Source organism: Lissotriton helveticus, chromosome 3_2, assembly GCF_964261635.1.
Source record: "Lissotriton helveticus chromosome 3_2, aLisHel1.1, whole genome shotgun sequence".
Taxonomy (NCBI): Eukaryota; Metazoa; Chordata; class Amphibia; order Caudata; family Salamandridae; genus Lissotriton; species Lissotriton helveticus.
The window spans coordinates 173706189-173720527 of record NC_136062.1 but is presented as its reverse complement, the minus strand read 5'-3'; the positions used below and the strand labels follow the sequence as shown (position 1 = coordinate 173720527).

Sequence of the window (14339 nt, the reverse complement as noted above, 5' to 3'; positions counted from 1 at the left end):
GCGGCTGTTTGTTTCTGGTTTTCCTTCCCCTCAGGGCTCCGAAGCTTCTACGAAGGACGTTTTTCACAGCGTCTCCACCCACGGCCTCAGAATTAACCCCTTCAGATGCCTAGTGCTCGGCAAAGGGCTTTAGGCAAGAAAATCTGCATAGGCTTTGCCTAGAGTGTGTTTTTGTTGTCAGCAAGCCCCCCTCCACATTTTAAAGCTTATTTGCAGGTTCTCTGCGCATATTGGGCTTGCTGTGGGGTTTTTACACTCCCACTGAATTTTGCCTCTGGCATTACGGATTTTGAGTCATCATGTGGGCATTTATATTTTCACTCTCTGTGAACTATGAGTGAGTTCTATGATGACGATGACTATTATGATGAGGAGGACGCCTCTGAGTCCCTAGAGCAGGACTTAGTGGAGGCCCTTGATAAGGGAGTGCAACACTCCGTTAAGAAAGCACTGGTGCGGGCCATTACGCCTCTGAAACGTCATTTAACTAAGTATGCGCAGCAGCAGGGATGGGTGCCTGCTTCACGCAAGTCCTCTGCTTCTCCAAAAAATCCTCATTCTTCTGATTTTCAACATTTGGCTAAATCATAGTCCTCTACCACGTCCACAGCCTCTGTGGGTGCGTCCTCCGCTGTTTCCCCGGCTGATACGGATGAGCACAATTCTTCCTCTTCTTCTGATCATGCAGATCCTCCTCCTAAGAAGAAGAAATGTAAGGAGCATTTCGTGGATGCTCCTACTCATCCTCCGGTCCTTACTTTTGATCCCACAGATATTCTACATCCTAATTCCACGTCATGGCTTCCGTCCCCAGCGGTCGCGGAGTATGTGCAAGCTCACATACGCCAGCCCTTCGACAAGGATGTTCGGGCTCGGCTTCGGTCGGAATGTCCTAGACCGGATCTGGCGGATCATCTAGCGGATACTCCTGAGGTGGATCCCACGATGCTCACTTATCTTCGCAAATATGCTAAAGATCCTAAGAAGGGTCTTGATAGGTCTTGGCGGTCATGCCAGGTCAAGGTTCTTGATTTGATGGGCCCTTTAGCTAAAATCCTCGATCTTGGTTTCTTAGCCAAGGAGTCATCTGCGTTGGTAGACCCGGATGAGCTCATAGAATGGGCTCAAAGGGCTATTTGCCAGCTGGGCAACGCTAATTGTGCCCTTTCAAGCGAACGCCGCTGTTCCATTCTCCTGAAATTAGACCCCAAGTTGGCTGAACTTTCCACTTCAGAGTCTGGCCCTGAAGCTCAGGGTCTGCTCTTCGGCCAGCCATTCCTCAAGGAACTCACTAAATTTGTCAGCACTTTCAGTGGTCTGGATAAAGCGCAAGCCTCTCTAAAACAAGCGTTTCGTCCGGTTTTCACCAGGGCCGGGCGACAAAGGGGACGCTTGTTCGGCCGTAGTCAATCAATCCAAAGGGGATCTCAGTCCCACAGAGGAAGTCAGCAGGATTCCGGATATTCCCAAAAATCCAGATTCTATCCCTCCAAAAAAGGACGAGGACAGTACCAAAAAGGACGCTCCGGTGGAGGCTATGGAGGATACCAGGACTCCAATACTTCAGGTGAGCCTCATTCCTGCATGCAGTGTGGTACTGGGGGCAGGATTCGTTTTTTTCTAGACAACTGGTGCTTGATCTCCAGCGATGCTTGGGTGCTGGAGACAGTCCAAGGTTACAGAATAGAGTGCTATCAGACCCCGTGTCAGTCCCTTCCTCCCGCTCCTCTTCGCTTTTCCGTTCAGGATCAAGAGTTCATTTCAGCGGAACTGACATCCCTTCTTTTGAAGGAGGCGATCGTTCCGACCGTGCGCCATCCTCAGGGATTCGTCAGCACGGTTTTCCTGGTGGAAAAGAAAGGAGGAGGGTCCCGTTTGGTACTCAATCTAAAGGAATTCAATGGAGGGGTGGTTTACAGACATTTCAAAATGGAGGGCATCCATCTTTTACGGGATCTTCTGAGAGAAAGAGACTGGATGGTTCGCCTCGATCTCAAGGATGCTTATCTGTCCATCCCTGTCTTCCCTCCTCATCATCATTTCCATCAGTTTCACTGGCTGGGGACGTGGTACGAATACAAAGTCCTTCCATTCGGCGTTTCGTCGGCACTTTGGTGCTTCACGAAACTGCTGAGACCGGTAGTGGAGTCGTTACGCACTCGGGGTGTTAGTCTGATCATTTATCTAGACGACATCCTCATCTTGGCGGAGTCTCCGTCCCAATTATTGACTCACCTGGAATGGTCCATCGACCTTTTGCAGTCTCTGGGGTTTTTGGTGAACGTTCAGAAGTCAGTCTTGAGCCCGACACAGGTAATAGACTTCTTGGGCTTCCAGGTCAATTCCCTTACATGTCAACTTCTGTTACCGAATCAAAAAATTTGTTACATCAAGAGGGAATTGACTTCGGTTATTTCCAAACCGACTGTGTCATTGAGGTCGTTAGCACGCTTTGTCGGTCTGTTGGCTTCCTCCATTCAAGCGATCTTTCCAGCCCCTCTTCATTACAGGGCTTTACAACGCCTGAAGATACGTCATCTCCAAAAAGGCCTCCGTTATTCGTACCAGATTCCTCTCTCGGAGGAGGCGAGGTGGGAGATGCAATAGTGGCTGGATCACATGGATGCCTGGAATGGGCGAGCCCTCTTCGGCTCCTCGCCGGAGATAAAGATCGAGTCGGATGCCAGCCAATAGGGTTGGGGAGCTCGGTGCGGTCCGATCTCGACAGGGGGACGATGGTCTCCTCAGGAGCTCAATCTCCACATCAACTGTTTAGAGCTCCTGGCGGGCTCCTTTGCGGTTCGTTGCCTCTCTTCCCTTCGGTCCAACTGCTGTATACTTCTCCGCATGGACAACGTATCAGCAGTCCGCTATATCAACAAGCTGGGCGGAACTCGGTCGAGGTTGCTGGCGGAGATTGCCAAAGATTTTTGGCACTTTTGTCTGCAACAGAGGATCACAGTTATTGCAGAATATCTACCTGGACGCAACAATCATATTGCAGATTGGAATTCGAGACACCTGAGGGATTTCAGCGACTGGAGGCTCCATCCCCGCGTGTTTCGCCGCCTTCTTCGGACTTGGTGCCAGTGCCACATAGATCTGTTTGCCTCTCGCCTCAATACCCAGCTCCCGCTGTTCTTCAGCTGGAGACCGGATCCGGGGGCCCGAGCCACGGATGCCTTTCTGCAAACGTGGCCATCGACTCTGTGCTATGCCTTTCCCACATTCATGATGATTCCCAGGGTACTGGCTTACACACAACGTTTTCAATCGGAGCGGATTCTGATTGCTCCTCTGTGGCGGGCTCAAGCGTGGTTCCTGATTCTCCTGGAGATGTCTTGTGCGGTGCCTCTCCTTCTTCCCCAGAAGTGGAATCTCCTGTTAGATCCTCTTCACAATCCGCATCCCCTGATTCTGTCAGGCGCTCTCCTGCTCCTTGAGTGGCGGATTTCGGGGAACGTTGGTCGGTCCCGGCCCTTTCTGCAGACGCTTCCAAGTTCATTAATGATGCCTGGTCTTCCAGTACACACAAACGCTACAGGGGATCTTGGAAACGTTGGTGTGACTGGTGTGTTCAACGGAAGGTTGATCCCACTTCAGCAGATGTTTCTGTGATGGTTAATTTTTTGGCCTCCCTTGCTTCTTCTGGTTTGGCCTATCGCACAGTGAACAACTTCCATTCTGCAGTTTCCGCGGGCCATCTCCACGTGGATGGTAAGCCTATGGGTGAGCACCCTTTAATTACTAAGCTACTCAAGGGTATCCGTCTAGCTAATCCTCCACGTCCTAAATACGTCTCCTTATGGGACGTGTCGGTGGTATTACGTTTTCTAGACGCCTGGCCTGCCAATTCTTTATTGTCCCGTAAACAACTGTCGGCCAAGCTCACTATGTTACTGTGTCTGGTCTCCTGCAAGCGGGTTTCTGATGTCCGTGCTTTGGATTTGGCCGGTCGCAGTTTTACGCCTGAGGGAGTCACGTTTCGGCTTTCTCGCCGTACTAAAACGAATACGGCAATCATTACTTACCCTTCTTTTCCCGCCCACCCCAACCTTTGTGTTGTCCAGTGTCTCAAGGATTATGAAGTAAGTATTGCTTCTTTACGTTCTGAAATGCAGGGTCAATTGTTGATTGCTTTGCAGAAGCCTTTTCGCCCCGTTACCCCGGCTACTTTGGCCCGATGGGTGCATTGGCTCATGGCGGAAGCAGGTATTGATGTTGCTGTGTTTGGGGCTCGCTCCGCTCGAGGGGCAATGGCTTCTAAAGCTTTCTCGATGGGGGTCACTTTGTTTGACATTATGAAGGCCGCTGATTGGTCTTCTGATTCTGTTTTTAAGACATTTTATTATAAACCTATTGCTAATGTTGCTTCTGTGGTGGTGGATCAGCTTTAAACAAGCATAATCGGAGCCTCCTGTCCTGCAAAAGAATTCACAATTTGCAAACATTCGTGACAAGAATTTTCAATTCTATTAAGGACAAGGAGGCGAGGATTATCCCATCCATTGTTGTATGCATTTTTAATAATAAACATGTGTTGCATTTATGCTTACGATGGTTTATTTGCATTTCTCTTGTTTTTTCTACCCCCCCCCTTGCATTCTATGCTCACTTTTTGCACAGCTTGTGTATTACGGCTTTGTGTTCCTTTTCAGGATCTGACCCCAAATGAAGACTTTTTAAGCCTGCCTGGTTTCTGCCTGCCTGCTCCTTTGGGGATTTTTGGCTTCAGTCTTCTTCACTCTCTTGCGTTTTGGATGTTCCTTGGACTTCCTGGATTGGTGATGCTGTTTCCCTTATTTGACTTTCTGTGTTGGATTTGTCCTGCTTTACTGGATATGTTTTCACGAAAGAAAGAGGAAGTGTGACTCTCTATATGGCTTTAGATACCACAGACTCTATGGTTGTTACCCAAGTGTTTATGGGTATTGTAGTTTTATTTGTTTCCATGGCTGCTGGGCATTTCATTAAAGAAATGAGATAGCATAATCCTCGCCTCCTTGTCCTTAATAGAATTGAAAATTCTTGTCACGAATGTTTGCAAATTTTGAATTACAGCTTCAATACTAATGTGCAAGGTGCAATGTGCAAATATGCAGGGGGCAGGCAAATTAGTAAATCACATGAACAATTTTCAGCATTTTTCTTAAGATTTTGTGATATGCAGTATTTATATCAGATGTGCACATGGCGCACTCTTGATGAGTTTCCATTGACTATTACAGTCTAAGTCATTTTTGTTTGTTCATAGCTTTCCCCTGGCGAAGGGTCCTAGTAACCCAAAATGCTCTGGGGCTCATGATTCATGGACGTCCAATTGTGGCTAATGATACATCAGCTATTAAGTAATGAGTTTGAACAACATTGTGCATGGAATCATTCATGAGATAAATGTATATACACCTGGAGTCGAGAATATTGAATATTTCTTAAAATGATTATGAAAAACAACATTATGGGTAATTCGGTGTATTTAAGTTTCAACTTGAACTAGCCATTAGACAGCACCATAGACAGTGACTGGTTACAGGTATCTTGAAACAGCTATTTTAGTTGATTGCAGTGTTTGTACGACAGAAAACACACCAAGGTAGCACACATTAAATCATTTAAAAAATGGTGTACCTACCATATATATTCAAATGCAATTTCAGGACTTCTCAGATACTGATCAAATCACCCACTCCCATTCAGCAGGAGAAAGTTAAGGGTGTAGTATGCAGGCAGTGTTACGTAGCCTGACATTTGACATCTATGTTTGAACGCACAGCAAATGTGACAAGATAAAAACGAAATTAAAGGCATCTTTATTGCTCAGTCGTCTTTTGAATTCCAGCATTTGTACTTAACGTGTGCTGCACCTCCACCCCGCATACTTACCTCCAGAACTAAGATAAAATGCCCAAAAACATATGATAGCATCCTACGCGACCGACCGGTGCGCGCGGCCGATGCCTCCGTATTTCACGTGAATGCGTATGAATTGCAGTGAGAGCTGCTAATAGTGCGCCCTCAAAGAGAAATATATCGGACGGGTTCGTGTCTTCACAGTGCTAGGGCAGCAAGCTAAAGTATTTCTGTCACGCAATAACAGGGTCGTCGCTTCAGTGCAATAGAACAGTCTCGATTGGTCTTCGCTTTCTAGTGCTAGGAGTGGTATCATATGTTACAGCCGTGCGTGTCTGTAATGCGTGAATGCTTACGGTGCTTTGATGTCAGTGCATTACTAACACTTATACATGATAATTGATATTATGAATACAATAGCTCCTCGCCCCAGGTCACAACGCACACTCAACTTTTCACCCGCAAATCACTGCTATCACAGGAGTGTTGATCACGGCTGCTCAACGCAAATGAACCAAGACCGAGAATGTGTCAGATTGCCACAGAGGGCCGGACCGGATACCATGTCCTGCGAATACATGGAGTGAGGCGGTCGCTATAAATGCAAAGAAACTGACGGCACGATGTATAATAAGACTTGTGTATGTGGCTTCTCAATTAGATCAAATGGCACAAGCTCTTTATACAAACCTTCATAAAATAACACAGTATAGGAGTTAACCCGTTAAAAATCCAGGAGTGGCTGAAGGTACCAGCACGATATGCGTCAGGGAACAGCATGACCAGAGTTGTGTTTAAAAACGTCAAAGATGACCACTGGTCTCAGCCTGAATTACAGAGCTGTTTCTGTACCCGTCTGCTACTGCATATACCCAGGGTCTCTGGAACTATGCGATTGTGTGGCTGCAGAGATTTTCACATAATTATAGATATACCGCATTTACCACATAATCCACCTTCAGCCACATAATCTGCATATTTTAACAAAAACATCAAACGGTTCACAAGTTACTAAGAATGCAAACACACGTTCCAGCCTGGTGGAAGGCCCTCTTCAAAACTTGACTGGTCAGCTTTCTGTTGCTTGTTGCTATATTTGGGTGTTAAACTGTTATTGGAGTGTAACCAATGCCCAGACAGTATTACCAAGTTTAAAAATGAAAAATACAATAAAGTAGTACTATTAGAAAATGTGCTGCATTATGCCGCACAATTTGCCTTTTCGTATCGCATAATTTGGGTGTCTACTGCCGCATAATTCCCGTGGCCCTGCATATGCTAACCCGTGAATACCAACAACAAAGCTACAATGTACACAACAAGGTAACTATCTTTTGTTTAATAACGGGACTCGATTCGTAATGGAGAGCGTTGGCCGCTGTATCTTTCAGATAGGTCGGGAGCCTAAATGTGGCGAAGCTGTTCATGAAGTAACATGTTATCAAACACAGCAGCGTGTGACTGGGAACTTGCCTTTCGGGGTTTAATGTGGGGGCGGGTCACGGTGGGGAGGGGTCGTCTAGCCCTGCTGCTTTAAGAAAGTTCAATCATGCAAGTTCATCAAAGTTTAAAAAGTTTTCGTGGAAAAAAAAAGTTGTGGCTGCTTCCTGTGATTGGGCTGGAGGTTCCCAGGGAGACAGTGATGCAGTGGGGAGGGCCTGGATCCCAGCCCAGCTGAGCTGCATTTCCAACACAAGCGGCACATTTCCTTGCCCCTTCCTCCCTCTCTCTAATTGATGGTCAAATTGAAAAGCCGCAGAAACGAGACGCGGCTGCAGTCAGGACCTCCCCCCTCGTTGCTGATTAGCACCGTCTTTTTCTCTCCATTGGGGTTTCTGCCTCAGCCAACTCCATGTGAGCCCAGAGGGTATAAAGCAACCTCCCTCCCACTTCTCCTCTGCACCTTCACAGCGCACTTTCACACACTAAAAGCACGCACTTAACTTTTTCTTTTCCCCCTCCCCACTCTATTTCCAAAAAGGGGTAACGAAACAAGCCACCTCTTGGAGCAACACCCGGGGCACACTAAGTCTCCTGCACCGCACAATCATCCCGCACACGTCTCACCTCTCAACGTGAAACCGACACTAGTCTACATCTGCTGCCTCGAGGGGTGGGGAGACCACGGCACCGAAACTAAAGACGCGCCCGAGCACCGTGGGCACTCTGGAAGGAGCGGCCGCCGACCTCTGCACCATGAGCAGCCACAAGCAGGACGGGGAGCACCTGAGCAGCGTCGAGGAGGAGGTGAGGCGCCCTGGGTGCTTGTGTGAGCCGCCGGGCCGTACTCTTGTGACCCTCTGCTTTGAACTCTTTTGTGGCCGGCGCGGCGCTATTTTACTAACTTGACGAGCTCTTCCGTGTTTAGAGCAGCGGGAGCCAGAGCTGCCACTCACTCTCCCTCTGCCATTGTTTTCCTGTCGGGGTCGGGTTTGCTTCCTCCTGGAGCCCTTCGCCTCCGTTCTTTCCATCGCGCACCTGTGCACGGTTGAGGCCCGGGCGAGGGGCGCTCGCTCACCCCCCCACACCTGGCATGGGGGCAGCTCGGCCACTTTCCCAGATAAGGGTGGGTGGCTTGTGCTCGCCGCCGGCCGTCCTTTCCGCACGGCTGGCTTGACCTCTCGGCGCTCAGGTAGGAGCTGCACTTGTGTCCTCAGGATGCCGACCTGCACCCGTCACGGCCAAGTGCCCCTGTTTTGTGGCGGTTTCCTATATAGTGGGACAATTGCCCCATTCTGCACTGTTCATGAGTGTTCATCCAGTTAACTAGGGGTAGGAACATTGCAGTACTACGGGTGTGTTCGCTAGTGTCATTACGCTGGTTGACTGGGTGCTCGCCCCACGCTTGGTTTCCATGTAACTCTACAGCGTGCGGTGCTCAGTGGACCACTTTCTCAATGGTCTTGTGCGGGGATAACTCCGTGGTCAGCTGGCAGCCTCTCATGAGGGCAGTTGGATGAATAAACCAGCGTGTTATTTTGGAGCGGTTACTTGTTTACTCCTTTAAACGTGGTGGTTTGGCCGGGTGGATGGAAGCGGTCATTGATTTGTGTATTTTGCACGGTTAGTGTTGCTCGCTGCAGCAGCGGGGCCCGGTAAGAGGACCCAGTGATGGACCGCTCGCGCGCCTCTGAGGGGCGGCGAGGCCGCTCCCTGCTGAGCTCGAGCCGGCAGCGCGCGCTGCGCACCAGGCACTAATGAGGGCGCAGCTGTGGGCGCTGGGGCCGGCTGAGCCGCTCGGCCCATGTCCACCGGTGAGGTTCGCCCTGCTGGGAACGGCCCTGCTCGGATACCACTGCGCCGAGCTGCAGCGAGGTCTTGCCTCGCAGCGCCCAAAGCAAGGGCATGCCCTTCCCGCAGGTCACCGAGGCAGGAAGCCGCTGCCAGGCCAGCTCCGAGGTTAGCGCGCTCTCGTGGACGCCGAACCCCGACAACCGCTCAGGTGGCGCCCTCTTGGGCATCTCTGTCGGAAATGTCCGCTCTTTTAAGTGTTGTGGTTATTTTGTTATGAGGTGCATTAGCCGTGGGTGTCTGGGGGTGTGGGTTTACATTATCCGAGCTTCGACGGCCCCCACAGTGCTTTCTCCGTAAGAAATGACCTTTTGGCTCTAGAAGCCACGAGAATTTCTTGGCAGGCGGGCGGCCCAGATGGGATCCGTCAGCTTTTAAGAGTTGTTTAGGGTTAAGGAGCAGGATGTTACTGGAATGTAAGGGAACTGCCAGTCCATCTACGGCGGTCGTGAAGCGCATGGATGTCTCAGTACAGTCGGTTTACTTCTGCACACCACCACCCCCACTACTTATGACAAACACCAGAGTCTATTACTTAGACTTTACTTAAGGAAAAGGTTGCACTCCCTGCCGCAAGTCCTGCAAAAGGCAGAGTAGTTCTCCAGGCTCAGAAATCTAACCCGTTAGCACACTCTCCAAGACACTTCACCCTAGAAAGAAGGCTAAAGGAGTACACATTGCTGGCAGCCAATTATGGGAGGGATCATATTAAACACGACATAAAAGGCACGTGTATCACTTCTGTCAGTCGACACGGCCTTAATGTTCATTTGTTTCACAAATGAGGATGCAAACTGATGACTTAACATCAATTATGTTTTTGTTCACGTTATTTGCTAACGGAATGCATCTTACGTTTTTTACCGTTTGAATTGTTTTACTGTGGTTTGACAATCACAATATTGAATAGGCAGCCTGTTCATTAACCACAACATCGCAGATGAGGCTTCTCTAACATCACAAATTAAAAACATGGCTTGTCACTCGTCGCTGAAGACACTCTCAAAGAGTTACATAATCATCCTTCACACACGCAGAATAATTGTAAACCCATGAAGCAAGTATATGTGTGTATATAGCATAAAACCCCACTGCAACCACATCTTTTACTAGGATTTGATAATGTTTTATTGCACGTACATCAGATCATCTGACGCTAACTGACCAGAACAATCTAAAAGAAATGGCAGATAAATGGAGTTATGGAGCTGGGTCAACAGAACAATAAGGTCTTCAGTGTCTTTCTTAAAGAAAGATGAGATGTGATGGACGTAACGAAAGACAATCCCACATCCTAGGTAGAAGAGACCTAGTACTTTTTAGCTTTCTCCACTTTGGGTAAGTTAAATAATCTGTGTTGTAACGGGGATTTGTGACCATTTTATGCTGAGTAAAGCTTTAAGCTAGGGGTGTACTTTCGATTACATTCTGAAGCTTGTTCTCGAGGCTACGGACTTTAAAAAAAAAAAGAAGGAAGAAAGGGTTTCTTTTAAACCGGAAGCAAGTGCAAACGCTTCCTTGCTTCAGAAACGTGATATATTCAGTTCCTATATAACCCTTAACAGCAACATTTTGTGTGCTTGTCAATTGTTATAATAGCCCAATCAAGACCGAAATAAAGACTGCAGTATTTCCCTTTTCACAACCTATTGGCTGCTGTTGCGTGGGTGTGCCATTATGTTGGCAGGTAGGACAGTACCTTCCTTAATCAATTTGTAGAAAAAACATTTTTACTTGCGCTTCAAAGGATACATTATCTAAATAGATGCCCAATGATTTTTTTTTACCTTTGAAGCAGGCTTTGGAATATTTCCCATGGAGATAGGCCAATTTGATTCCTGACATCTTCTGGCGTCTTTCCCTGACAACCAAATGCGTTTTGCTGGCGTTTAGTCGCAAAACATTATGCGACATCCGGTTTTGTACTGCCAAAATCCATTTGCTGCTATGTTTCTTGCCGGAAAATTAGCTGTCATCTACATACGAAATGACAAGTCTAAACACCTTCTCAAATGTATGTGGTGGCTGATGTCGATATTAAACAAAGTAGGTGACCGTATTGAGCTCTGGATTGCTCTGCAACTATTTTCCTGCGGGCTACCTTGTGGGAGTCCAATGTAACTGGTTGTGACCATTCTGTAAGGGAAGAACCAGGCAAATACGGATCCCTCCATCACAAGCTCTTTAAGGCACCCTAGAGGGATACTGTTGTCCATGGTGTTTAAAACCACTTGTAGCTCTAACAATAGAACGACCCAATCTGTTGGTCATCTAAACCTCATAATTAGTCCATGGCTAGAGCTAGTGCAGGTTCAGCCCCTCTACCGTGGTGAAAGCCCAAGGGCTAAAATTATCAAGATTACATCCTTCTCAGTTAATTGGCAACTGAGCTCTCATGGCATTAATAAGGGGTGGGAGAAGGGTTATTAGTCGAGCTTTCTTCCAGGTTAGGTTTAAGGTATTATGTAGCTTTACAACACCCTGTTTCCCTGTAAGACCGTGCTCTTGGCGGATTCACACTTTGCTGGTCCTTCAAGAGGCGTGGGAAGTACCTGAATTGAAGTCTAAAACATCACATCAGAAGACCAGGTGTGTGGATTAGAAGTACTTAACTTTTTAATTTTCATAGGTAGGCCTGCAGATGGATTCCACATTTGTTAATTACTGTTCGGGTATGCTTTTCCCACAGCCTGGACACAAAGGGGTGGGCTATTTTTTAAAAATTTTCTCCTCCATGCTTACGGATCCCGTCCACTTAAGTTATGAAAATGGTTGCATTAAGTGGGTGCAAAGAAATATTTGGTTCTTTTAGGATCAGATTTCTTTCCAAAAACTCCAGGAGTGCACCAATGGTTGTTTGAAGTGAGGCAAAGGAACAATTTGTGCTTGTTCTAGCAGGATTTATTCATTCCTACAGTTGCTGGAGTGGGCTGCGGTTGCTTGAAAGCAGCAGGGTTCGGAATATTTCATACTCTGGCTTATTGGGAACCAAATAGTAGTTTGGCTTCAGTAAAAGTTACTTTTGGTTCCTTAGCATGGTGGCGCCCTTGGCCTCTGTGTTTTCGCACTACTAAATTACTAGTGCCTGGGATAACTTGCAATGTAACCTGAAGACAGACCTTTTTTTTTTTTTTTTGTTGCACAGCTGTCCAGTTGGTGTATGATGTAAAGCTATATACAATCGCAGCCTTGGGGGTCTGCACCCACCATGATGTGCCTGGTTCCCGAAATAAGTTAACAAACCGGGGCAACCCTAAGACCTGAACCAGGGGCAAACGAAATACTGGAATCCCAACAAAGTTCAATTTTAACACTAAGAATGAGAGATACAAAATAACCTACCCAGAAAATAAATTAAGGAAAAGCGAGAACCAACATAGTAAATAATGATCAATAAAAGGCGAAAAAGAAAATGCCCAGATACTATTTGGACACACGATACCAATGTATAAATTATTGCATTATCTAGATGTATACCAGTCCAACAGGATCAGGAAAAAATATACTGCCTCCAAGCAAATGGTCAGGATTAACTGTTTTCCAATGAGGACAAAATCGTGAAAAGTCAGGCTATGAACTGCAACATATGGACCATGCTGGTATTCAAGATCCCAGTCAGTAGATTCACCTAAGCTCCCCTCTTGAATCGCCTGCCTACACCAGCATGCCGATGATTAACACCCAAATGTAAAGCCGATATAAGGCTGTTTTGATATTTTCTCTAAATTTGCGCGGGCTCTTACTGTTGCATTTTAGAAGCCAGAGAACTAGAAAATTCGAACCACTTTATCAAGTTGAGGGGTGAATATTCTCATAAAGCATGTCTTCACTTAAAGTGATCACACATCATGGATTTGTCCACCATTTTCTATAACTTAAGTACAAACACTAAAGCTCTTGCTTAATTAAAGCCCACATGCAGTTAAATTAATCATTAAAAAATGCTGTTGGTGTCTGGCGATTTCAGGTGAACATAAACAGAAGCAAACTTGCATCCCATAGAATCGTCTGGCAACATTCCCAACTTCACTGTTTCACAAGGTTAGTGGTTGCAAAATAATTGCATCCACTAAACTGATTAATACATGAAATCCTACTCCCTGTACCACTGGTCAAGCCCTATTCCCTCTTCCTTGAACAGAAAAATAAGGTACGCCCCAACCAACCATCAGAAATCCTGCTCTTCAAGGCTTTTAAATCAGGCTGGGGACATTTAATGGTCAGTAACTCTGGATGTTGTCCATCCCTGCCAGATCAACCAGTTCACCACTTTGTTCTTGCATGCTTACTAAATTATAGCACACCACTCGTTTGTACTGCAAGTGCCCTCAGTCCACTACAGGGCAGGTATTTGCTTTTATGGAAGTCCGAAATACAGTAAAGAATAACCAAGCACTGGAGTAAGCAGGATTATTAGCTTGATGTGAAACTCTTGCCTGCATATGTTGTGTCCAGTCTTAGACTGCATGAGCAGCAAGGTAAGTGTTTAACAGTGTTGGTGACACATCTGATATTCCGTAGAGGAAAGGGCCTGATTGTACATTGAGTGCGGCTCTGCAGAAGGTGTATTAGGACAACGCTGTTCCACTGAAGCCAGTTGATGTTGTTTTTCAGTGAACACTTACTGGTTAATTGTGGCTGAGATTTAAAAGGGTCTATCATTTGACTTAAAGCAAAACAACTACCCTGCGTCCTCTGTCCAACTAGCCTGCATCCTCTGTCCAATCACCCAGTGCACACCTTTTCTAAATGGACACTGTCAGCTAGCACCCTTGATATGTTAATCATCTCTATGTGACTTCAGTTTTTCTTCGCCTTATCTCACCAACGCCCACTGCAAAAGAAGGAAAATTGAAATATCTTCCCTATTAAGAGCGCTAAATCATTTGCACTCCAGATTTGCTTGTGTTCCATCTAAAAGCCATAGTATTATCTTCATTGGGCAACATGATCCCCTTTTATAGTGCATGAGCTCTGTCTGCAGGAGATGCATTCGCCCCTCTGAACCTTCACCAACTGGCTAACATGGCGAGTTATTTTTTTAAAAGGAAATTCACATCACCTCTTCAGTAACAATCTCCAATAGCCTTCCAGTATGTCTTATTGTGACTCCTATGCTCCATTATCCCTAGGCCCCTACCCAATAAAATTGTTTGTTTGGGATCCTTCGCTAGAAAACTCATCCTTGTTAACGCCGC

At 46.7% G+C, this 14339-nt stretch overlaps 2 protein-coding genes across 13 annotated transcripts in view; one reads left to right on the top strand and one right to left on the bottom strand.

Moving 5' to 3' along the window:
• Positions 1-14339, bottom strand: part of LOC144826538 (uncharacterized) — a 1868758-nt gene that overhangs the window by 1522172 nt on the left and 332247 nt on the right. The gene's annotated exons all lie outside the window — the stretch shown is intronic.
• The window catches only part of RBPMS2 (RNA binding protein, mRNA processing factor 2), a 242757-nt gene continuing 235974 nt past the window's right edge, over positions 7557-14339 (top strand). Inside the window, exon 1 of one of the 2 annotated variants that reach the window (XM_078684971.1) lies at positions 7557-8097. In XM_078684971.1, coding sequence (XP_078541097.1) covers positions 8047-8097 — 51 coding nt within the window. In that variant the 5' untranslated portion in view covers positions 7557-8046. The remainder of the gene's footprint in view (positions 8098-14339) is intronic. The other variant, XM_078684970.1, reaches the window with a different exon arrangement.